The sequence below is a fragment of the Oncorhynchus kisutch genome, linkage group LG13 (genome assembly GCF_002021735.2).
Source record: "Oncorhynchus kisutch isolate 150728-3 linkage group LG13, Okis_V2, whole genome shotgun sequence".
NCBI classification, from domain to species: Eukaryota; Metazoa; Chordata; class Actinopteri; order Salmoniformes; family Salmonidae; genus Oncorhynchus; species Oncorhynchus kisutch.
The window spans coordinates 44,882,756-44,907,242 of NC_034186.2; the positions used below are offsets into that span (position 1 = coordinate 44,882,756).

The following is a 24,487-nucleotide window of genomic DNA, read 5'->3' on the forward strand; positions in this document are numbered from 1 at the left end:
GTGTCGAGTATACAGTAGATGCTAGTAAATGTCTACTTCCTGTAGACAAATAGAAACTACTGCCAAAGCCACTAGACCTTCCCCTAAACCTTCATTGTCAAGGTTCGACATTATACTTAACATGCCCCTGACTTAACATGTGTGATGACCATCCAACATATCATGGACAAACAACCCGAGAAGTAGTAAAACTATGAAACTGTCTTAGCTGTGAAATGTCACATTAGTGGAATACCTTTGAGGTAAACACTACACTGTCTTTTAATCTAAACCGTTTTTTTGGTCCAATAGTAAGAAACCATTCTGTATCCTGTAGTCTAATTTTCTCTCTTGGTTTTAATCAATGATAAAGTTCTTGAGTAATGTTACACAAAAAAAGGGAGGGATGTGTGTTGTTGAGTGTATTTGTGGATGAACATGTAACTGGCTGGGTAAGGACCCGAGCACTCAACACACAGGTCAGTCCTGAGGTCACAGGTCAGTCCTGAGGTGGTCAGTTTAACTCTCAGGTTACTTGCTGTAGCCTTCCAGCAGAAAGGAAAACGTGTGTGTTTTGGTGTGTCTGTTTTTGCATGCAACTGAGCTAGATGAATAAAAAGCAGGTCAAACTTACCACTGACATACTGTTTAATTAGCCTTTCAGGTACATCCGTCACCCGTCACAAGGTATACGCCATGAAATCAAACAAAGGATCATCAAAAATATGCTTCGTTTACTCGTGATCTTATTCTCCGTTGATACAATCTGTTTCTGCATTTATACATAACAATAAGACAGCTGAGAACATTGCAGTAGTGTAAATATCTATCGATATTTATATATAAATATTTCAATGTTCCTCCCTTTGTGAGACAAAGCTGTATTCTGGTAGGGGCCCTTGAGACAAAGCTGTATTCTGGTAGGGGCCCTTGCTATGCTTTGGGCACATGAATCCTCCTCTGATCTTTCCCTTTGGCTAATGAACCACAAACATATTGCTAAGATTCACAAAAAAAAACACAAACATTGTCTGAATGGCGAGATGCAACAGCCTTTGTTATTACAAACGTCTAACTGTAAGTCGCTCTGGATAAGAGCGTCTGCTAAATGACTAAAATGTAAATGTCAAATGTGTTTAGTGTCCAATGCTGCAAACTCAAAGGGATGATGCATTTTACACATCAATATCATCATGTTTTCAAACTCATGCAACAGTATTTGCAGGAAGCATTTAACTAAACATTTCCCTGATACCATGGCGCTGTCATTCAACCAAAGCCAAAGTCCAAGTCCTTCAGACAAACTTTTAACAAAACTCTAGGCAGCCATTGATACACACACATTTGACCACTCTCCATTTTAGGTCAACATTTGTAAGAGGTCACATATTTTGTGATCAGGATCTGGGCTACGAAGAGACGTCATCCAGCGCCAGTTCATGTGTAAGTCCTTACAAGCCCTACTCTAAACAGAGAGAAGTGTAATTATTGGAAGAACGGTCCTTGCAGCTTAGTGCGGACCTGGTCTCGTTTCACCTCTCTCTCCGTCAGGAAAGCCTGCAGCTTGTCTGTGGAGAAACACAAGATGGAGTCTCTGTGTTTGGAGGGGGCCCGCTCGCCCCGTACCCACGGGTTCTGGAGGCACTCAGCCGCCGAGGGTCTCTCCCTGAAGAAACGCATCAGATGAAACACATCAGGAACATTCTGAAATGGTTTGTTAACACTATCTATCAATTACCCCTCAATGAAACAACTGTGGGTGTGCTTGACTATCTCAAATAGGCAATGGGTACTGTATAGGTCCTGGTCAGATGTGGTCAATCGACTCACCAGGCCTTGATGCTCAGTGTGTTCTTTATGAAGTTGATTGCTCCCTCTGACAAGCCAGGGTAGCAGCGGCCAAACTGGATCTTCCCCTTCCGGATGTTTCTGTCCCTCTCCCAGTTGAGGTCTGAATGGAACGGGCTATCTGCACTCAACCTAGGTGGTGAGAGGGAGGACATATTTGTTTATTTGGATCTTTATTTGGATCTTTTGCAGAAGCACCAGCTACTATTCCTGGGGTCCACAAAAAACACAAAACATGACGAGTAACAAAACACTGATAGATGAGGCCAGTCACACAAATTTAAAATTCAACGATACTACAATACTAATACAAGCAATACAATAACAAAAATAATGTGTGTGTGTTAGAGTGTGTGTGTGTGTGTGTGTCCTCGCAGTCCCCTCATATCAGTGGAGAAATGGCAGTATGGCTGTATAGCGGGGTGTCAAACATACGAATCCGGTCCGCGAGCCCATTCAATCCGGCCTGCAGGGGGATTCAGTTTTTCTCTGGAAAACGGTCTTAATTGACAACAAAACAAAAAGCCATGCAAGCTTCACAAAAAAATGACATTGTTAAAACATTTCTAGCCTGTCTATGGGTAACAGGGTTAAAGTGTTGTGCTCGACCCGCTCAGTTTCCACCACAAAACCCCAGAAAATGGCCAAAACGAGTAGAACCAGCTCACCTGCTTTTACACTGGGGTTTGACTACTTAAAAAGGAAAAAGTTTCACCATATTCAAATTTGAGTTCAGTTCACTTAACAGGGTCAGATTAAATAAATAATAGAAGCCAGAAATGACTTTGTCAAAACAACATAATAATTAGGGCTTTACAATGACGGTGAAAACATGTTCAGGTTAAATAGGTTCATATATTCCTAGAAGTCACAGAGGGAGCACAGAGGGATATGTCAAAATGCTCAATTTTGGCACTTCAGCAAGTCAGATATATTGAATCGTCCATGTGGTCTTCATTTAATGTAACTGGCTTTTAAAATGCAACACTTGTGCACAATTTCTACTTAAAATATTAAAAGGGACACAAAAGGCACTCATTTCGTGGAACAACCCTTCTTACTTACATTATAAAAGCCAAAACCCCAATAGCCCAGATGTCGGTCTCAGGTCCGACTCCTTGTCCGTCGAGGATTTCTGGAGCTTTAGGAAGGACAATGTAAACTGACAAAACATGACAGATCGAGAGGGCATTCTTCATAAGAGTTTTACATTCCCTTGTTTCCATTAGTACGTGCCAGTGAATTGAAGTCAATCTTTCAAGGAAGAACGTTTATATTCCAGCGGCAGAACACAGAGGTTGAAATGAATTAAGGTTATGGTTAAGGTTAGGTTTAGGAAAAATAGTTAGGTTAATTAAGGTTTGGCATTGTTTCAGTGCTGTTAGGGTAAGGGTTAGGAAAGGCATAACAGTTAACATTGGGTTAGCGTACCCCCATCTGCCATTCTGTTTCTGCCCGTTGTCTGTGGAGAGGCCCTCGATGGAGTCTCTGTGTGAAATGGGAAGACGGATAAAACTGTTCTTCAAGAGCAAAGTTGAGTGATGAAGTTAGGCAAGCTTTTGTTCAGCCTATCATCCCTATCCACCCATCCTCCCCGCTCATCCTTTCCAGTCGTTCTCTTGATGTACCTTTCTCTTGTCCCGGAATGTCCTCTATGTTGAGGGTCTGTCCGGGTGTGAAAGACTGAGCGGAGCCCAGGTCTACGATCTTCAGCACGTTGCGGTCCGTCACCAGCATGTTGTCCGACTTGAGGTCCAGGTGGACGACGCGGCGGCTGTGCAGATAGTCCACAGCACTCAGGATCTGAGCCAGCAGCTCTGCCACATGGAGTTCAGCATAAAGATCTCTGTTTGGGGTAAAAAAGGAGGGAGGGGGAACATGGTATATCTAAAACCCATCTTCTGCATCTTTACCAAGTACAGTAAATAACACATTTTGCATACACACTCTGGAAATTGCAAAGCCCATTAGCCAGGCAACGGTACAAAACTAACACACCCCCAAAAATACTACAAAGTAATGTTGCAGTGTAAAGCAGGCAGCTGTGTCTTTCTGACCTCTCAGTCAGGTTGTAGAGCAGCTCTCTGCCAGCACACAGCTCCTGGATGAGCACCAGGCAGTGGGGGGTAATGTAGGCCGTGTGCAGCTGCACCAGGTGGGGGTGGTTGAGCTTCTTAAGCAGCTGGTACTCCCTGAGCACCAGTGCTCTATTTTCTGGCCTGTATGGGGTGATCTTGGCAGCAAACAGCTGCTGGCTCTGGCCGTCCTGACACTGGGTCACCACGCTGAAACGACCCCTGACATGGACAACACGGCGAGAGAGAGACAGTGAGAGAGATTGCACACACATCTGTGCTTTACAGGTAGGAAGGACAGATGTGCAGTAAATAAATGCTCAATGAGTACACATTCGCGTCGCATAGAAAAAAAACACCAACTTTCCTAACCCAGTGTTGACCGTCCAGTACCTGTTGATCTCTGCGAGGAAGCTGTAGGTCTTGTGGCTAGGTTGACCTCTTGACCCACTGCCCTTTGATCCTGGGTACTCGGTCTGGATGAGGGGAATGTGGGTCTCTGTGGATGAAAGGAGAACTGTTATGTCTGGCCACAGACTCAAAAAGGGACGTAGAGCACAAAAACAAACTTTCATCAATTAACACTAATTGCCTTTAGGATGGGTTGCCATAACAACAGGGGGCGAAGGGTCGCTGAAAGGTCCTGCCCCCTTCTTGGTGATGCAGCCCACCCTGAATACGTATCCTGCTCCTCTGAGTAAGTCCTTCACTACGTAGCAACTGTCTGTCACCTCCTCGCACAGTAGCTTCCACTCCCCACCTGTGGCAGTAGAGGGTATGAGAATGTTTTATAATTATAATATTTCATGTGCAACAGGGGCATCATCATCATCATCATCATCGTCAACATCCGGTAGACAGTGTTAAACTTGTTCAATTTAGTGTCGCTTCACTTCACTGCACATACACCAAAGGCGGCTGGTGGTACGGCGACTCATGGTACTAAATTGGGGTGGACGGGCGGATGGTAATGGCTGAAACGGCACAAACGGAATGATATCACACACATCAGACACAGTTTCCATGTGCTTGATACCATTCCATTTACTCCATTCCAGCCATTATTATGAGCCATCGTCCCCTCACCAGCCTCCGGTGACATACACATTTCTGTGGAAAATGTGTTTTTCGTACCGTCTGTGCTGTACTGAACACAGTAAACCACTGGGTTGCTGGACTGCACTGGTCTCCATACCAGCAGAAATCCACCTGCCTCCAACTGGTGCACATCAGGCCTGGTCAGGTGGATGAGCATCTCTGGAGAGAAAACAGAAAGATAAAACATTAGACTTTTGGCTGCTGAGTAGATTGCAAATTGAGTCCAAATATACTTCACCTTTGTTCTTCTTGAATGCAGGTATTTTAGGTATTTTAAATGAAAATAATGTGGACTTCTTTTTAGCACTCTCCAAGCCAGCGCTCGCCTTTTGCTCAGGTGGAGCAGGAGAGGAACCCTTTACAATCGGCCCTGCATCACACCAAGAAACATAAAGGGTGGACATTCTGATTGTTTCCACTACATGAGAGGGATCCCATTCGGAAAAAGTGTACGAAACTAAAAGTGCATGGTAGCTCACCTCCCTTCGTTAAGTCCTCCTTGCTGGACGATTTGGTGAACAGCTTGGTGAGGCTAGAGGCTGATGCCCTCATCTTTTTCCTGAGTGACATGGTGGGGGTTTTGGGCTCCAATTCCCCTAGCGTGGGTCCCTGCTCCGTGCCCTCCAGTTGTGAGTAGGAATGCCCCGCCCAGGACTGCCTACGTAACAGATTCATCAACCCAACCTTGGGTGACATCCTAGGAGACTTCCCCGAGGGCGGTTTGGCCTGGAGGGCCGGGGTGGACGCGTGCCTCTGGAGACGTGCCTCTGTGTCGCTGGCCCTCGAGGGTCTCTCTGGGGCCTTGAAGGACAGGCTGGGGCTGGGTTTCACCGGCAGGATCGTCTTCTCTACCTTACCATTATTTCTTGCCGTTGAGTTCTGGTTGGGGTGGGTTGTCCTTCTCGGTGGGATCTGAAGTTGGCCGCTCCGGCACTGGGGCTCCTTATTAGCTTCCACAGCCTCAGACCCCTGGAGCAGGGAGCAGGGGGACGTTGTGATCAGGGGCTCCTCCTGGTCATCATACTCATCCCCTGCTCTCCCTCTTTGTGTGGCTGCAGGGTAGCCGTGGGACAGCTCCTCACAAGAGTCCAGCCTGCTGGAGCCCTCAGAGCCATGCTCCAGGATGAGGGACTCAGCCAGGGAGTACTGAGAGCCAGCCAGGTTCCCCGCCTCCTCCTCTGGCCTGAGGCTCTTCTCTGGACCAGCATGGGGCGATTTTGCACATAGTTCCTGAAGCCTGGCCATAAGCTGTTTGGGAGCCACTGCCACTGAACCTCTTCTACCTCTCACTTGGAGAGGGGAAACATCCAAGCTCTTCTCCTCTTCCTCCTTGTCAGTGAAATCCTCCTTAAGATTCAAAGCACTCTCCTCTTCTCTACATTTGGCGGATCCTGGTGAGCGTCGGGAGTACTCGTCCAACGACTTGCTCCTCCTCTGTGGTGGTGCATTGTGCGAGAGGCTGACCCCGCTGTCAAAGGAGCAGGACTTGAGCATGGACGACTGCAAAGACCCTCGCCTTTGCCCGTGATTGATCTCGCCTTCGTCCTCCACATACTCAATGAGAGGCTCGTTGAGGCGGCTAGAGAGGCTTCTGCGGAGCGGCTTGCGGCCCCTCTCCTGCTTCTTGGCCTGGAACTTGTCCCTGAGGGTCATGTGGTGAGCGGACATGGGCGAGAGCTGCGCGGAGCTGTTGTAGAAAGTGCTGCGGATCAGGCTGCTCCTGGCGATGCAGCCTCCTTCACTCCCGGACGCGGAGCCATCATCCCCCTCGGAGAGGTATAGGGATGGGCTGCTTTCTCGGCTGACCCTCCTCTCCCTCTGGGGGGTCGGCTGCTGTGACGCATCCGAGGACCCTAAAGACTGCCTGCTTAGGCTCCTCTCCAGCACTCTCATCTGTCCTCCCATCTCCTCCTCCTCCTCCTCCTCGTCCTCCTCCTCCATGGTCCCCTCCTCCTCTTCCTCCAATTTCAGTTTGGCAAAGGGCTCAGGGATCCTGGCTCTCTCCATGAGGGGGTCAAATTCTTCCTCCTCCTCGTCTTCATCCTCGTCAGCTGTGGTGCAATGGTGGAAGAAGTCCCAGGCATCGGCCTCGTCGTACTCAGAGGAGGAGCCGCTGCTCATGGAGGTGCTGCTGGGCTCATGGGGGTCCCGAGGGGCTGTGATGGAGGTCTCCCGAAGAGGGGCATCCAGCAGCTCTGGGATGGGCTTCAGGATTAGCACCGAGCCCAGGCAGGTCAGAGAACGCTGGGTAGAGAGGGGAGAGAATGCAGGTGAGAGAGAAGACAGAGCATTCATACAGAGCTGGGAAAAGACAGTTCAATTTTGTCATGTTAAAACTGGCGCACTGGCATTTTCCAGCCCTAAAGCCAGGTTCCGCGATTTACCTGTCTAACATCAGCTCGCTTGCGCTGAGGTGGGAGGGGTGGCAAAATTTGAGGTGTGCACTTAAAAACAAGTGCAAAAGTGACAATTTGCTGCAGCGCTGGTGGGAAGTTTAAGACCCACAAAAAGCACGTCTTAAAGGAAGTAGTTGATAATGGAATGGATTTTGAGACTGGAAGCGCAGCCTATCTAGCCATGACGCACAGTCACCATGGAAGGAGAGATGTGCCTTTTTTGCCTGTGAATCTCGTATTTATGAACATAAAAAAATTGGTTTCCCCATTTCGATTTGATTAAAAACCAATCATAGCCTACTTTTCCCTTAATCAAGGCTGGTTTAGCAGCATCGCATACAGTAGGTGTGTCTTTTTATCCTGGCCATTAGCCAAAAGTAGCCTATGAATAAAGGGGTTTTAAATGGTTGACTGAGCTTTGAAATATTTGAGGATTTTGCCCTCATGCTTTTTTCAATATTCACAATTCACATACTTACATTTCGCTTGTTCAAGTAGGCTATCCATTCCAATTTTCAAAGAGCGCCCCTCGTCCAATTACCAAAGACACGCTCCTCCAAAGAATTCAGTCGTCCTACAATGCCATATCAACAACAATTTATTTTATCTGACTCGTACATAAGCAACGATACAATCTTGATGGCAAGATGGCGCCGACAGACATGGCAGCTCTGCTTCTAGCTCTTAAGCAACTTTGCAGTATTTCGTTTTTTTGTGTTATTTCTTACATTATTAGCCCAGAACGTTTTTTTTTCTCCCGTTATTACATACAGCCGGAAATAACTTTTGGATATCAGAGCGACGGGAACTCACCAGCATTACGACCAGGAATACAACTTTCCAGATTTGAATCCTTTGTTCGTACTCCCCAGGGCAATTTATCTTATCCCTGAGGCTGCTCCAAGACGAAGCCGGCGGAGAAGAGCTATTCATAGTGGACTTCTTGCTCTTGTACAAGATTAACATCTTCTTCACCCGCTTTAAGAATAACAGTGCCACCGGCGCGGCCCGCTACCATGGACTGTGGGCTCTCGTTCTCCGTGGCTGAAGTGAGTAAGACAGTGAGTGTTAACCCTCGCAAGGCTGCCGGCCCTAGCCGTGTCCTCAGAGCATGCGCAGATCAGCTGGCTGGAGTGTTTATGTACATATTCAATCTCTCCTTATCCCAGTCTGCTGTTCCCACTTGCTTCAAGATGTCAACTGAACTCCATGACTGCATTGAGAGGCACTCTAGACCCACTTCAATTTGCTTACCGCCCCAATAGATCCACAGACAACGCAATTCCCATCGCACTGCACACTGGAATACCTATGTAAGAATGCTGTTCATTGACTATAGCTCAGCCTTCAACATCATAGTACCCTCCAAGCTCATCATTAAGCTCAGGGCCCTGGGTCTGAACCCCACCCTGTGCAACTGGGTCCTGGACTTCCTGACGGGCCAACCCCAGATGGTGAAGGTAGGAAACATCACCTCCACTTCACTGATCCTCAACACAGAGGCCCCACAAGGGTGCGTGCTCCACTCCCTCGTGTACTCCCTGTTCACCCATGACTGCGTGGCCACGCACACCTCCAACTCAATCATCAAGTTTGCAGACGACACAACAGTCGTACGCCTGATTACCAACAATGGCGAGACAGCCTACAGGGAGGAGGTGAGGGCCCTGGCGGGGTGGTACCAGGAAAATAACCTCTCCCTCAACATCAACAAAACAAAGGACCTGATCGTGGAAGTCAGGAAACAGCAGAGGGAGCACGCCTCTTTCGACATCGACGGGACCGTAGTGGAGAAGGTGGAAAGCTTCAAGTTCCTCTGCATACACATAACTGACAATCTGAAATGGTCCACCCACAAAGACAGTGTGGTGAAGAAGGTGCAACAGTGCCTCGTCAACCTCAGGAGGCTGAAGAAATTTGTCTTGGCACCTAAGACCGTCACAAACCTTTACAGATGTACAATTGAGAGCATCCTGTCGGGCTGTATCACCGCCTGGTATGGCAACTGCACCATCCACAACCGCAGGGCTCTCCAGAGGGTGTTGCGGTTTGCCCAACGCATCATCGGGGGAACACTGCCTGCCCTCCAGGAGACCTACAGCACCCGATGTCACTAATACTGGAAAATCAAAATCAAAGTCCAAGTAAACAGATTTGACGATATTCTTGCAGAAAAATGGTATGTGAATGTCTCCTTCACGATTTGCCCAAATGTACCTGGGTGACTACCTTGCTCATACTTCAAGTTGTCTGAAACTTTGCACATCCGATGGTGTCCATAAGATGGCAGCAGTGTAATTACCAGAGTGATGGCTAGATTTGGGGCCTTTCTGTTGCATTTCAAAGATTTTTTTAAGTAGTTTTTTTCTTTGTATTTTCTTCTACCAGATCTATTGTGTTATATTCTCCTCCTCATTAACTTCACATTTCCACAAACGTCAAAGTGTTTTCTTTCAAATGATACCAAGAATATGCATATCCTTGCTTCAGGGCCTGAGCTACAGGCAGATTTGGGTATGTCATTTTAGGCAAAGATTTTAAAAAAGGGGGCTATCCCTAAGACGTTTTAAGTACATTTAAAACCAGATACTTTTAGACTTTTACTCAAGTGGTATTTTTCTGGGTGGCTTACTCTATTTCCAGCTGGTGCTATGGCGGAATTTAATTTGATTAAAAGCTAAACTTAGAATGATTCACCATCCTGGCTTTATGATGAGAACGTCCAGCTGGCATGAAATGTAATTTAGGAGTCGTCTGCTATTTCTGAAGAAATGTGAATACGATCTGTAAGATGGTTCCATTATGTTTATCAAACAGTATAACGGTGAGGGGACATTCTCTTTTTTTATATATACAGTGGGGCAAAAAATGAATTAGTCAGCCACCAATTGTGCAAGTTCTCCCACTTAAAAAGATGAGAGAGGCCTGTAATTTTCATCATAGGTAGACTTCAACTATGACAGACAAAATGAGAAAAAACTCCAGAAAATCACATTGTAGGATTTTTTATGAATTTATTTGCAAATTATGGTGGAAAATAAGTATTTGGTCACCTGCAAACAAGCAAGCAAGTCAGCTTGTCGAGAGGGGAAAAGAATGCCGTGGGAACAGGGATAGGGAGAGATTGAAACAAATATAGAAATCTGGGCAGGACATTAATTTTAATTACATTTATTCTACCCAGTAGAGTGAGAGGCAAGTCCATCCATTTACAAAGGTTACCCTCCACCTTTTGCAACAAGCTGGCAAGATTGAGTTTATATAGGTTGTTCAGGTGACCATCCACCATTAGGCCCAAATATGTGAAGCCCATAGGAGACCATCTAAAAGGAAACTTGTGCTTGATGGTATGGTGGTCAAAGACAGACAATGGTAAGATTTCATTTTGATCAAAATTGACCTTATATCCAGAGAAAGAACTATAACACTGTAGTGGGATCTGCAAGTGAGAGAGGGAATGTTCTGGCTTCGTTAGAAATAAGATAAGGTGGTCCGCAAAGAGTGATAACGTATGGGTATGGGGGCCCACCTCAAAGCCATGTATGTCAGGGCACGTTCTAATAGCCTCAGCCAACGGTTCAATGGCGAGGGCAAAGAGGAGGGGGCTAATTGGGCAACCTTGTCTGTTCCCCCTATATAGAGGGAAAGAGGAGGAAGTAATCCCATTGTTAGCAATCCTAACTTTAGGAGATTTGTAGAGGGATTTGATCAAATTTACAAACACGGTACCTAAACCAAACTTTTCCAAGACGCGAAAGAGGTATGGCCATTCAACCCTATTAAAGGCCTTTTCAGTGTCGAGGGAGACTGCGACACTAGGTATTTCATTTTTGTTAGCAAGATGAATTATATCAAAGAACCTTCTGACATTACTGGAGGACATTCTATTAATTATAATGCCATTCTGATCTGGGTTGACCAACAGGGGAAGACAGTCTCTTAGAATGCATCTTGGTGACCAGTTTACAATCTGTGTTAAGGAGAGAGATTGGTCTATAGGAGGCGCACTTTAGCGTGTTTTTCCCTTTCTTCACAGTAATCACTGCTTGAGAGAAAGACTCTGGAAAGCAGTTGTCTTTCCCGGCTTTTTTAAGTACCTCCATAAGGTAGGGGACCAACAGCTCCCTAAATTCTTTATAGAACTCTGGAGGGAAGCCATCCTCCCCAGGAGATTTATTAGAAGGTAAGGATTTAATGGCCTCCAACAATTCAGGAACTGAGAAGTGTTCACTCAGGCGCTCTCTGTCATCCTCTGACAGGCATGGGAGGTTGAGAGAGGAGAGAAAGGAGTCGATCTCTGATAGATCATCGCTTGTTTGGGAAGTGTAGAGGTCTTCGTAGTATTTCTTAAACGTGTCATTCATTTTATTAGGGTCTAAATATATCTCAGTAGTAAGAGTTTCTATAGCATTAATTGTCCTCTTACTTTCCTCTGCTTTCAGTTGCCATGCCAATACTTTGTGAGCTTTCTCTCCAAGCTCGTAATAACGCTGTTTTGATTTAGTGATGGCCCTCTCAGCTTGATATGTGTTCAGAATATTATATTTCAGTTTTTTATTTACCTGTATAGATCTTTAGTCGGGCCTCTTTGGGAGGTTTTCTCTAGCTCAGAGATTTTAGATTCAAGGGCAATCAGTTCCGCACCGTGTTTTCTCTTCAACCCTTTAGTATAGGAAATGATCTGTCCCATCAGATAGGCTTTCAATGTGTCCCAAAGAATGAAACTGTAAGGAGCAGAAGGTTTGTTTGTTTGTCAAAGTAAAAATATTGATCTGCTCTTTGATGAATGCACAAAATTCAGGTTGCTTTAGGAGTGTAGAATTTAGTCTCCATCTATATGCTCCATTTACCTTGGTAAGAATGGAGATTGATAATACCAGAGGAGAATGGTCACTAAACAATCTGGGGAGGTACTCGATATCTAACACTCTATGAAACAGTTGGGTCGATAGTAAAAAGCTATCTATGCGTGTGGGTGTGAATTAAAAGAGTAGTCCCTATCCTGTGGGTGCAACTGTCTCCAGATGTCTAGTAAATAGAGATCTTTCATGAATGACATGGTGAGCTTGTCGGCTTTGGTAAGAAGTGAGGGTTTATCAGAGTACCTATCAAGAACTGTGGTGCTTGAGCAACCTGAAGGAAGACATTCTGAATAAACATATGGTCATCGAAGTCAGGAGCATAAATATTCAATAGGGTTCAAGACTCCGAAAACATATTCCCCTGCACCAAAACAAAACTGCCCGAGGGATCAGAGATGGTGTTGTTGACTCCGAAGACATATTCCCCTGCACCAAAACAAACCTGCCCGAGGGATCAGAGATGGTGTTGTTGACTCCGAAAACATATTCCCCTGCACCAAAACAAACCTGCCCGAGGGATCAGAGATGGTGTTGTTGACTCCGAAGACATATTCCCCTGCACCAAAACAAACCTGCCCGAGGGATCAGAGATGGTGTTGTTGACTCCGAAAACATATTCCCCTGCACCAAAACAAACCTGCCAGAGAGATCCGAAATGGTGTTGATGACGCAGAAGGGGATGTGTCTACTTATCAAAATTGCAGTTCCTCTTGCTTTGGAGTTAAAAGAGGACGCAAAAACTTGTCCTACCCATTCCCTCTTCAATTGCTTGTGTTCACTGGCTGTAAGATGTGTTTCTGACCGGGGTTTCGGCGCTGATGTTCTGTGGGCGCGTTCGATTTCCAGCGGCTTGGTGAAGTTGATTATGCCTAGGACCTCCGGGATCCATTGAGTGAAGAAACGGACCGGGTCACGGCCCTCGCTGTCCTCTTTCAATCCCACCACATGGATATTACTACGTCTGCTCTGCTTCTCCATCTGATCTGATCTACCTGAGGTAGGCATTGTCCTTCTGCAGTTATATCAGAACCTGGTCATGTCGAGTGATGGTATCTTCAACTGTGCTAATGCACAACTCAGCCTCAGTCGTTCTCAAAAGGAGATCATTCAGGGAGGATTTCAGGTCATCAATGGAAGAATGGAGTTCAGCCGATTTCTTGTCAATTTTCAGAGAAAGGCCTTTGTTACCATCCTGAATTCCCCGGAGGAGAGTAGCCAGCATGTCAGCAGGCTCTCAAGAGGCTGCCGAGAGCAACAGTCTGGAACTGTCGTCTGAGTTATGAGGGCTAATGCTAATCTTGCTAGCTGTAGCGTTATCGTTATCTTGGGAATCAACAACGTTTTGGTCATCCCTCTTGCCTCTCGGTCGGAGGGCCATGGCTCTTTATCAGCCGATGTTAGAATATTGTTTCAACGTTGTTATTTAGGTAATAATGGAATAACTTTGAAGAGCTTGGTTTGTCAACGTCTGCTCAGCTCCGCGGCATCATGTGCTTCGAGTGGACATTCTCTATATATTGTATCTTTGTCCATCTTCTGTGAAAAGTTTGGATGTGCATAAAACCCTCTATTGTCTGCGTTGCCTTGATATTATATGCCCACAGGAAGCAATTATGGTGCCTGTAGCTGTATTTAGACATACTGTACCCTATTTAAAACCAGTTTTTGTTTAATTTAGATTCTAATTAGAATTATTCACTCTTTTTAGCCTTATCAATAGTGAATTTAATCGTACGTTTGACATGTCCGTGAATCAGCCATAAAGCAATTTACAGTAGGCCTAGCCTCCAGTGTGAATGCTATGTTTAACAATATGTTTCCTTATTGAAGACATGCAATTACTTAGAACAATGTGGACTGAAAACATGTTCAACATATTTTTGGTTTCTGTAGGCTATTTAACAAACTAGGCTATGTTTCTGTAGGCTATTTAACAAACTAGGCTATGTTTCTGTAGGTTATTTAACAAACTAGGCTATGTTTCTGTAGGTTATTTAACAAACTAGGCTATGTTTCTGTAGGTTATTTAACAAACTAGGCTATAACGGACTAACACTGAAATTGGAGTTGATGACAAGGCAATACATAAAGGGAATACATGTATTGTAAATACACAACTTGAAGCAACCAAATATTTAGCCATGGAGCATGTTCAGATTGGCCAGTGAGGCTTAAAGCCTCCAATTTGTTTAGTCATCAAAACCCAGCCCTTTCGCACCAACGCCAGCTACTGCGCCCATAATTCCGTTTGTAAAAATAGCACAAATATTTCCGACACACCCCCGAACCTATAATACTACCACTTTATCATTGCATTAGGTTTGTTAAAATAGAGCCCTGCATGTTATTATTGTACCTGCCATTTTCTCCTTGAGATGAAGACTTTCAGAGCCCTTGTATTGATATCATCAGTCTCATCCTCATGTTCACCCTGACAACATAATCAACAAGAGAGAATGTGTTAGACAAGATTCATTGTTTTCCTCCATTTTATTTGTCTCCACCAACCCGGCTGAGACAGAAACAAACTGTGTATGTAATTCTTACCTGGAACCATTCGTGCTCCAGACACTCAAATGCAGTTGGTCGCTTTCTAAGGAGAGAACCAAATCAATTAGAGTTATATCCATATAAGAAATGATAATATCTTCATTCATGTCGATGGTTGTGTATCTTACACTGGGTCTGGCTGCAGGACCGTGCGGAGGAAGCCCTGGGCACCGGTGCTCCTGTAGGTGAGGTCGGGTGCGTCCCAGTTCAGTGTCCCCTCCCCCACCCTCATCAGAGTGGCCCGGTCCGTCTCCCCCACGAACGGACAGCGGCACATCAGACTGACAGGACACAGCATGATTTCAACACTTAACACTCCATGTACTATATGATGAGACTCAAATATTGCATTTAAAAAAAATAATAATCATAAATCATACAGTACTTGCCATAAATAGGCCACAACACCAATGGACCTGACAAAGAAGAGAGAAAATATTTCTGTCGCGATAAATCGTCACATTTTCCCATTCATATGATTGGAATGTCACATACAGTGGTACAGATGTACTGAAACAGATAATACGTTTCGCTTACCAGATGTCACTTGCTATAGTGACGGGGTCTTGATGTATGATCTCAGGGGCCACAAACTCAGGAGTGCCAAACTGGCTGTACTGGTGTCTGGAAGTGTCCATCTCCTGACAGAAGCCAAAGTCACAGATCTTGATCTCCTCTCTGGGTGGAAACACCATCAGGATATTGTCCGGCTGTGTGATTGAATTCCAATGGCAGATGGTGGGTGAGGGAACTTACCATGTCACGGACTAAGCTGTCCGTCAAACTATTGACCAGGGTGCATTGTTTCAATGTGCACAAAACGAAAGTGAATGCATGAACAACCAAACGAAACATGCAAACTTACTTTGATGTCCAGATGTAGGATGTTCATGCTGTGGATGTGACCAACTCCCTCCAGGATTTGCTGAATGTACATCTGCACCTGGTACCATGAACGCAGTTTATAAACATCATAGGGGCAGTCATAATAGCCTTAGCATCCAGGCAAAACAGGGGTCAACTCCAAACACCGTTCAACAAGATTGGGTTTTACAGTCAAAAGAGCGAAGGTTTTACCTCTCTCTCGCTGACTGATCCCTTCGACAGCAAATGATCAAGGAGACCGCGAGAAGAGCAGCTACGTTATGGTATTAAGAACGATGTGCCGTGTTAAAACATGGATCAAATTGAGCACTACATCTCCACCCTTAGGTCTTCATCGGTGAAGTGGCTAAAAGCGCCATGGGGAAGGATACGCTTCGGTGACCAGGACCAGGGTCCTCCGTGTAGAGAAGAAGTCCAGCAGACAGGCCACCCTGGGGTGGGCCAGCCGGGAGAGCAGGTCCCTCTCTTGGAACGCCCTGGTCCTCGTACTGCTCCTCAGGGGCAGGAACTTGGCGGCAAAGCCCTCACCCGTCCTCCTGTGGGTAACCCGCTTTACCACCCCATACGTGCCTCTACAGACACGGGGAGAAGAGAAAAAGGACGGAACCCATTTTAGTTTATTGGAACACAGCCAAAGGGACCGTCACCTCCACAGTTGCAGCTTGACCGATTGCTGCAGTGCAAAATATGACACCCAACTAAATGTGTACTTACCTCCCAATCTCCTCATGGACGTCATACACAGACAGCAGCTTCCTCCTCTTCCCAAGCTCCACCTCTCTCTCCTGCGACTCCAGTGGACCTACAGAAAAGAGGACCAGGACCATGCAGTCACATGTAGTCAGCCAGAGAGCATCACATGTGTGGTGTTTCAGCTGCATTTGGGGATTAGGATGCTCATCTTCTAGGCATTTTGTGTTACATCTGTCATAGGTTTGGCATCGGCTAGTTTGAATGACAGTAAAAAAATAAGGACAGTGAACGGAAAGACACATGAATCAGGTGAAAAGTAGTGCGCTGCTGTACAAGGGGGATTCATTTTTTATTAATTTGACAGACACCATAGGTGTGTACTGAGGTCTTACCCTCCTCCACTGTCAGCCGAGCCTGACAGGAGGTGTGTCCTATGTCGTTATAGGCCCAGCAGGTGTAGATGCCACCGTCCTCACTCTCCGGGCACAGCACAGTCAGAGAGCAGCGGGCACCATTCTGGACCACCTCCACATTCTCAGTGGCCAACAGCTCCTCTCCATCCTCCAATCATATGAGAGAGACACTACTAAGGCACAGCTTCTACGACAGCACAGGGGCCAAGCCGTGGAGGAGAACACCAACAATTACCATGCTCGTACTACTCAGTTGATTAATTGTTTTGGTTAGTTATGTCCGGCGGTGTCAGCTATGCTTAAATATATTGGGGAATGTCATAACGAGGGTTGGATTAAGTGAATTATAACAGTGAATGAGATGAAGGTGGACTTAGATTGAGGAAGTTTGAAGCGTCCCAACCTTGTACCACTGAATCTCGGGGGTGGGCCTTCCTGTGATGATGATGGTGAAGGTAGCTGATTGACCAGGCTCCACACACAGGTCCTCCACCGGCACCTGGATGGAGGGAGGAGCTGAGGAGACAGGAAGTGAGGTCATTTCATGAGATGATTCATGTCTTAGGCACAGTGGCCACCTCTTTTAGAAAATAAGGAACTACAGTGTGTATGCATAATTGCAAAGTATAGTACATGTTGGCATTTCCTCTATGGCCTCAGGAACATAAAGTTCCTCCTCAACCTCCGGTCTCTCCTCGAGCTCAGTGGGGAACTGTGGAGCCTCCACGTGTCCTCTGGCGGTAGGGTCCCTTTCCTCTTGGCTACCCTCGGCTCTGTAGAGAAAATATATATTGGGATAAAAATAGAGATGGTGCAGTAGGATGATGAATGTATCACAGTTCTGGCAGGCAGACTCACGGCTGAGGGTATCCAGGCTGGAAGAGCATTTTGACAACAGAGGTGGGGTGGAAGTCTGTCTGCAGCCATTGCTTCACCATGGCAGTGGACCAGCCCTCTGAGTCGGAGTCTGGAAGCACAATGACACCTCTCTCATACTGATGCTCTTAGGTGCCGTTCGGGTCTAATAGTCCAAAATCATTAATTCATATTATTAACTGGCCTTTACAATGAATATATTTTTTGAAGCCATGCTAATTTGTGACCGAGGCAAAGCGTGTCGAGACATCAGCAACTGTCTATTTAAAAATGTAGAATGAATGAGAAATATGCTAAAAGCTAATGTTAGGAACGTACAGTACCCTTACCTCCAGACTCACAGGAACACAATAACCAGTGCACATCTTACCTCCAGACTTGAAGGACACCCAATAGTTTGTAAATCAGCCCATGAACAGGACATGGACACATGCCCACTCCCCAGGGGGGGGGGGGGGGGGAATAAGGGGCGCCTGATGCCCAGCACATGACCATCTTGTATGGGTAGGAGTGGAGAGTTAACTGGGCATGCGTTGGAGAGGAGAGAGGACCCATCCACATGCACTGGGTCCATGATACTGTGAACATGAAGGCTCTGTGAGGTACTTCCTGTTCGGGGACTACAGAAGATGGAGAGCAGGAGGGTTACAGAGAATGGATTGACTCACATGATCAACTGGTGTCCAAAAGCCAAAGGGAAAACTACTTAGAGGTGGAATCATAGCTCATGAAGGAAAGTGATTGATAGATACAGCAATGCCAGTATTCTAATTGTATTATTTGTTTTTAAATGACAAAATATGCACTTGTCAGATATATGGATACAGCAAGGATTACTGCTGTGTCGTAATCAATCGACTTTTCGGGGTCCTGATATGGACTCTGAGGGGCCGTTATCTATCGGGCATAGATTAAGCCTAGTCCTGGACTAAAAAGTAAACTCAAAGGAGAGTGTCTATTGAAAGAGTTTTACTCCAGGACTACTGTAGGTTCAAATCCGTGTCCGGGAAACACCCTGAGATGTAAATGAGCTATGGCCCCTTATTTATCCTGTTTGGAAAAGCTTTTGGAAATCCATCAAGATCAGTCAAATGGGAGGAAAGGACCCGGTCCTTTCCAATGCTTGTCATTTCTGAAAGATGGAAACATGATGAAAACACAAGCAAAAACATCCAATACTAAAGTGTATCAATGTCTTTCATGAATATGCACAACTAGCCAGGATATGATATCTATGTTGATTGCTAATGTCGGTGACTGGAAGTGTTTATGGTTTCACGGGTGTTTGGAATGAAATGGGATAGAAAGGGTAACCTGGGTAATGAGACAATCCATATTGAACACGAGGAATGGCAATGACGACTGACAGCATGAAAACAGAGATAAAGTGAAGTGAAGTAAAGTGATCTGAGGTAAAGTAGGTGAACGTGAGGTGAGGTGAAACTAAGTAAGGACCATGGCATGTGCTTTTCTGATCCCTCTTCAGTTAACACTGAGCTTGTATTGTCCACAGAATAAAACTGGGATAAAAACAATACTTTCCCTTGTCTCTCAATAGATATCAGAAAATAATTAGACCTATAGGGTCCTTGTCCTAGATTGTATTAGACTGCCATCATGTCTTATAGTGTAGAACATGTGGACACTAAAGATGAACATCTCTACTGTAGCCTTCTTCTCAAAACCTGTGACCTGACTCCGAGGTGGACATTTACCTTGATTTGGTGGAGGGAACTCTCCTACTGTACCTTGGATCAAGATGGCCTGTGGTTGGTCAGGCTCACTGTCCATCACTTGTGCAAAGGCGGAGCACATCTCTGCTTTACTCTTGGCACTGCCCAACTTGTTCCACAGCTAAAACATGACAGGATTTCACATTTTAAAACGGCACTGTTTTATAACAGTGCACAAAAGCTCAAAGAATGCATTGCTATAAAGAACAGCAACAGTATATTGTACCTTCAATGTTATACCTGTACTGTGCACCATGGGGGACCGGCCATTCAGCGCCACTGCCCCCAAGCTCTGGAACTCTCTCACCCCAGCCACCCGCAACTCTGACTACATCACCACTTTCAAAGGCCGAACTCAAACCTACCTTTTCCCTCAGCTTAGCTCGCCCCCTTACTCAGCCCTAGTTGAAGATAAGTAACTTTTGTTTCATTTTAATTGTTTAATCCCCGTTTAGTTTTTTCCACTCTTTGCTGTACGGTGTCCTTGTTCTTTTTTTTATAGGGTTTTATATAAAGTATTATAGTTATTACTATTACCTGTATGTTAGGAACAATTATTACATATGAAGTACAGGGTTTCATACATGTACTGTAGGCCTACCTCACACTTATACTGTCCCAGGTCTGTCTCTCCAGGGTTCATGATGGTGAGCGTGAGGATCCCACTGCGGGCGTCACTCTCTATGTGGTACTTCCTCTGGTCTGTCAGCTCTCTGCCATCCTTAAACCAACTGTCATAAACATACCAGGGCACACAACCAAATAACAACATGTGGGACGATCTTAATGGGAATCAAGCAGGTACTAGCCAGGTTCCCATGACATTGTAGGGGGATACAGTAAATCCTGTCCAGTTTACTGTACCATACCTGACTCGGGGTAAAGGAGTACTGTGTGTGGAACAGATAAACTTGATGTCCTCTCCCTCCAGCAGACATACACTCTGCAGCCTGGTAAGGAATCTGGGGGGTGCTGTAGGACAGGAAATAATGAGTTCGTTCACTCTACGCATTACCTTTGCACAATATGCCATGGAGAATACCGTAACATGTTAGAGAGTACAATCATATGGCTATGTTTGTTGTATTCTAGTGTTCTTTAGCCCTAATATTCATTAACATGAAATGCATGCTCTGTTATCCCGGACTGTGGTTGTTTAGTTCAGCCCCAGAGCTACTGTAAGTGAACGTGGACTCACCATCCACCACTATCTTGGCCAGTGTGCTAGCATGGCCCACAGAGCTGGAAGCGTAGCACAAGTACTGTCCAGAGTCCTCAGGAGTGACCCCATCCATGATGAGACAGCAGGTGCCTGCCCGGTCTGCAGTGATGATGTGGTGGGGGCCATCCTCTAGGGCCAGGCCATCTAGGGAGGTGATGTCATATCAGAGCGTCAGAGATCGTACTGCTGTTAAAGAACAGGACATACCTCATTCTGCTTGCTAAATTTGGTACACAAGGTTGTACTCCCTGAACTTCCACACTACTCCCGAATGGCTGGCTAACTAGTCTAAAGCTCAAATCTATATGGTTAAACTATTTGCTAAAAACAACTAAAAAAGAACAAATCCTATGCAAGCCATCTTGTTTGTATACCTTGGAACCAGCTGACCACTGGTTTGGGTGTTCCTGTGACTTTGCAGGCCAGCTTAATTGTCTGCCCGATCTTTGTGGTGCAGTCAGCCAGAAGAACTTCAAACTCTGGTGGACCTACAGAAACACACACATGACTACTGTAATAATGGGAAGAGATGAGGAAAAATAAATCTAGTGCTGCCCAAATCCAACATTGGATAGAGTTCATGCTGGACAGAGTTAACAGAAGATAAAGCCAGTGTTCGTACACTCTTAGAAAAAATGTGTTATCTAGAACCTGAAAGGGTTCTTCAGCTCTCCCCAAGTAGAACCCTCTGGGGAAAGGGTTCTACATGGAACCCAAAATGGTTTGCCTGGAACCAAAAAGGGTTTTCACCTTGAACCAATAAGTGTTCTCCTATGGAGACAGCTGAAGAAACCCTTTTGGAGCCCTTTTTTTTTACTAAGAGTGTGTATTAGACAAACTTAACAATGGACAGTGCCAAAAGACAGTCAGAGGAACTCACTGCTGTCAGTCAGGCTGGAGCGTTGCTGCATCTCTCTCAGGTCTTTGAGCCAGGACAGCTTGAGCACGGCGGAGCGGCCCTGAAGTGTGTACCTCCTCACTGAGCCCCGATGCTCGTGCCACAGCCCCCAGGACTTCTCCTCTCCCCCCACCGTCTCCTTCACCTCCACATCATTCAGCTGTGGAAGGGGAGTTAGTAAGTTAATATTACAAGGAAGGCACTCTGTGTGTCATGGAGATGGTTCGGAGAAACCATAATAAATGTGGTGAATAGTCTCGACTTACCACGTGTGTTATCTCCCCAAGCTAACGCGTAAGTTTTTATCTCCAAGAGATAACACAATCTTGTGGTTCACAGGAGACCTGGGTTCAAACCCAGGTTGGTAACATAAGCTTGGCACAGAGGAATTGGTCTATGCATTTACATTGACTGGGGCAAAGGTCAAGGGGCAGGTTTTCACCTTCATCTTGTTCTTGAAGGCGTAGGTGTCAGAGTTCATGCCAGGGTCTCTCTTGAGCTTACAGAGCAAGACACAGTCCTTGAAGAGGAACACCTGCCTCTGGTGGCCCCTGGAGGACGTCTTGATCTCGGGAGACTCCTCCCACACAGTGAAAGGACCCTGGGAGGAGGAGAGATGTGGGATGAAAGCTTCAGGAGGAACTGGATCATTGATGAGGAAAACATGAGTGAGCTAATTTCTGCACCAATGCGAGATCAAGATGGCACATTATAAGCTATGTCCTTGACATTCAACTTCCAATGATGCTGTATCCCCATCAGCATCTGAGAAACAAACTTCCGCTGTTTGTTACAGTACAGCTCAGGTAGTTTAGGCATGTTGGCATATTCTAAACCAGGGCTGTTCAATTCTGGTCCTGGAGGGACAAAAAAATGTCTGGTTTTTGTTTCGACCTGGTAATTAAAGAGATGATCTTATACTTTTATATACTTTTTAGCCAGTAGTTCTGAAAGTAGAGCTTGCCAGCCAAAAGGTGCCCCCCGTACTGCATCACATAGTTGCGGTCAAATATATTGGCACCCTTGCAATTTTCTTAAATAATTCCATACTTCTCCTAAAATAAACATTGTTTCCACACTTTGTTATTGCTAAAGTGGCCACAAGAAAGGCTGACTGAACTTCTCAAAACAAGCATACATCCTGGGGGAAATGTTCTGTGGACCAGCGAAACAAAATTAGAGCTCTTTGGCAATACAGATCAGCGCTGTGTTTACTGATGGCCAAATGAAGCATTCAATGAAAACAACACCCTCCCTACAAACAAACATGGGGGAGATTTGATAATGCTGTGGGGTTGCTTTGCTGCCTCTGGTACTGGGGGCCAAGAAAGTGTGCAAGGCATCATGAAATCAGCAGATTACCAGGTGTTTTGGAGTCCAATGTTGAACCCAGTGTTCAAAAACTGGGACTCCATTGAAGTGTGTGGTTCTTCCAGCAGGACAACAACTCAAAACACACATCATAAAACACCCAGGAATGGTTAAGAAGAGATGCTGGACTGTTCTGGAGTGGCCAGCAAAGAGTCCAGATCTGAAACACATTCAAACCTATGGCGAGATCTGAAAACAGCAGTTGTTGGAGAGCACCCCTCAAACATTAAGGAATTACAGCAGTTTACTGCTGAAAGGTGGGCCAAATTGTCCGTGGAAAGGTGCAGCAAGCTCATTGATGGCTACAAGAAATGTTTGCTTGCAGTCATCTTGGCCAAAGGCTGTGCAACCAAGTACTAGCTCCAGGTTGCCAATAATTTTGTCTATGCCATTTGTCTTTATTTTCTAAATTAAGATGTACATTTAAGTTTACACAAATTAAATTGGTTCTGCAATGTTAAAAGTCCTATTACAAGGTGTGGTGGCCAAAACATTTTTTTGACATTTCAATTTATTTGAGAAGAAATGTGCAAGGGTGCCCATGTACAGTATTTGCCCGCAACTGAGATGTGTAGATGTGCACCACATCATTGCTTTCTCTCTCGCTCTGCTGTGTGTGTATCTTGCTATCTGTCACTCAAATGGCGAGGGGCTGAAGCTCTTTGGCTACAACTCGAATTGCTAGATGTAAAACAGAAATTCTGGTCATATATTTTGCATGTATGAACGACATATTGATACATCCAGCCCAAAGTGGGAGGGTTAAAAAATACTTAGTAGTCACCAAAGTTCCGGAGCATGTCTTTAACTGCACTCATCTGGTGTATCAGGACTGAATTAGTATTAGAAGGAGAGGATGAAAACTAGGAACTGTTTCAGCCTTTCAGGACTGACATTCTATGGAGATAAACTAGGGGTTCAGGAAGGGTGAGTTACCTGGCGGACAGGTTCTCCTAGTGCAGTGAGTGGGGCAGGGTAGTTCTCAATTAGAGACACCTGGTGTAGGTTGTCAGAGCGCCAGGGCAGACAGGACACCATGGAGAAGGCATCTTCCAGTAGAAGACAGCTTTTCGCACACTTAGCCTTGTTCTTGATCAGTTCCTGTCAACACAAACACAGGGAGAAATACATGGTCTAAGGCTTCAGAAAGGTGTCGACATGGACATTTAGAATCAGATGATGAGCACTAACCTTGAGCAAGGCCTGGTAGGTCTGAATCCTCTCCACTGGTCTCTGTAAGAAGGTGATGACATCCAGGACTGCAGTTTCCGGGTGCTCAGGGTGTGTTTCCGTGTTTTGCTGGAACACAAAGTTCCATACGCGTGAATGTTAGTATGGAAAACTGGGAGCATGTGAGTGCAAAGTTTTTCTTGTGGGAATGGGGGGTCGATTTTTGTGCATTATGGGTAAATTATTGGATTGCATACCTTGAAGTACTGCTGGATGGTCTTGTCAGTGACACAGGCTTCTGCCTGTGATTGGCCCACCATGTACTGCAGATACTTCTCAAAGTCCACTGCATGTTTGACCAGATGCATGGCCACGTCATCGTCAGTAGAACACTCACTCAGACTGGGCAGAATAGATC

The 24,487-nt window shown here is 45.6% G+C and overlaps 1 protein-coding gene across 1 annotated transcript in view; it reads right to left on the reverse strand.

The window, feature by feature from the left end:
• Window positions 1–609: 609 nt before the first annotated feature.
• The window catches only part of obscna (obscurin, cytoskeletal calmodulin and titin-interacting RhoGEF a), an 85,414-nt gene continuing 61,536 nt past the window's right edge, over window positions 610–24,487 (reverse strand). The window contains exons 50-83 of the mRNA XM_031838076.1: window positions 24,327–24,486; window positions 24,091–24,198; window positions 23,836–24,000; window positions 21,971–22,129; window positions 21,511–21,688; window positions 21,005–21,118; window positions 20,607–20,774; window positions 20,278–20,380; window positions 20,010–20,139; window positions 19,424–19,529; window positions 17,658–17,766; window positions 17,433–17,572; window positions 17,203–17,315; window positions 16,779–16,947; window positions 16,408–16,495; window positions 16,065–16,265; window positions 15,886–15,946; window positions 15,674–15,751; window positions 15,346–15,518; window positions 15,198–15,224; window positions 14,937–15,089; window positions 14,806–14,851; window positions 14,615–14,689; window positions 5,480–7,244; window positions 5,239–5,370; window positions 5,037–5,159; window positions 4,495–4,662; window positions 4,296–4,401; window positions 3,885–4,124; window positions 3,456–3,673; window positions 3,259–3,315; window positions 2,893–2,968; window positions 1,810–1,959; window positions 610–1,645 (exon numbers count right to left, since the gene is read on the reverse strand). Of these exons, the coding sequence (XP_031693936.1) occupies window positions 1,465–1,645; window positions 1,810–1,959; window positions 2,893–2,968; window positions 3,259–3,315; window positions 3,456–3,673; window positions 3,885–4,124; window positions 4,296–4,401; window positions 4,495–4,662; window positions 5,037–5,159; window positions 5,239–5,370; window positions 5,480–7,244; window positions 14,615–14,689; window positions 14,806–14,851; window positions 14,937–15,089; window positions 15,198–15,224; window positions 15,346–15,518; window positions 15,674–15,751; window positions 15,886–15,946; window positions 16,065–16,265; window positions 16,408–16,495; window positions 16,779–16,947; window positions 17,203–17,315; window positions 17,433–17,572; window positions 17,658–17,766; window positions 19,424–19,529; window positions 20,010–20,139; window positions 20,278–20,380; window positions 20,607–20,774; window positions 21,005–21,118; window positions 21,511–21,688; window positions 21,971–22,129; window positions 23,836–24,000; window positions 24,091–24,198; window positions 24,327–24,486 (6,040 nt within the window). The 3' untranslated portion in view covers window positions 610–1,464. The remainder of the gene's footprint in view (window positions 1,646–1,809; window positions 1,960–2,892; window positions 2,969–3,258; window positions 3,316–3,455; window positions 3,674–3,884; window positions 4,125–4,295; window positions 4,402–4,494; window positions 4,663–5,036; window positions 5,160–5,238; window positions 5,371–5,479; window positions 7,245–14,614; window positions 14,690–14,805; window positions 14,852–14,936; window positions 15,090–15,197; window positions 15,225–15,345; window positions 15,519–15,673; window positions 15,752–15,885; window positions 15,947–16,064; window positions 16,266–16,407; window positions 16,496–16,778; window positions 16,948–17,202; window positions 17,316–17,432; window positions 17,573–17,657; window positions 17,767–19,423; window positions 19,530–20,009; window positions 20,140–20,277; window positions 20,381–20,606; window positions 20,775–21,004; window positions 21,119–21,510; window positions 21,689–21,970; window positions 22,130–23,835; window positions 24,001–24,090; window positions 24,199–24,326; window position 24,487) is intronic.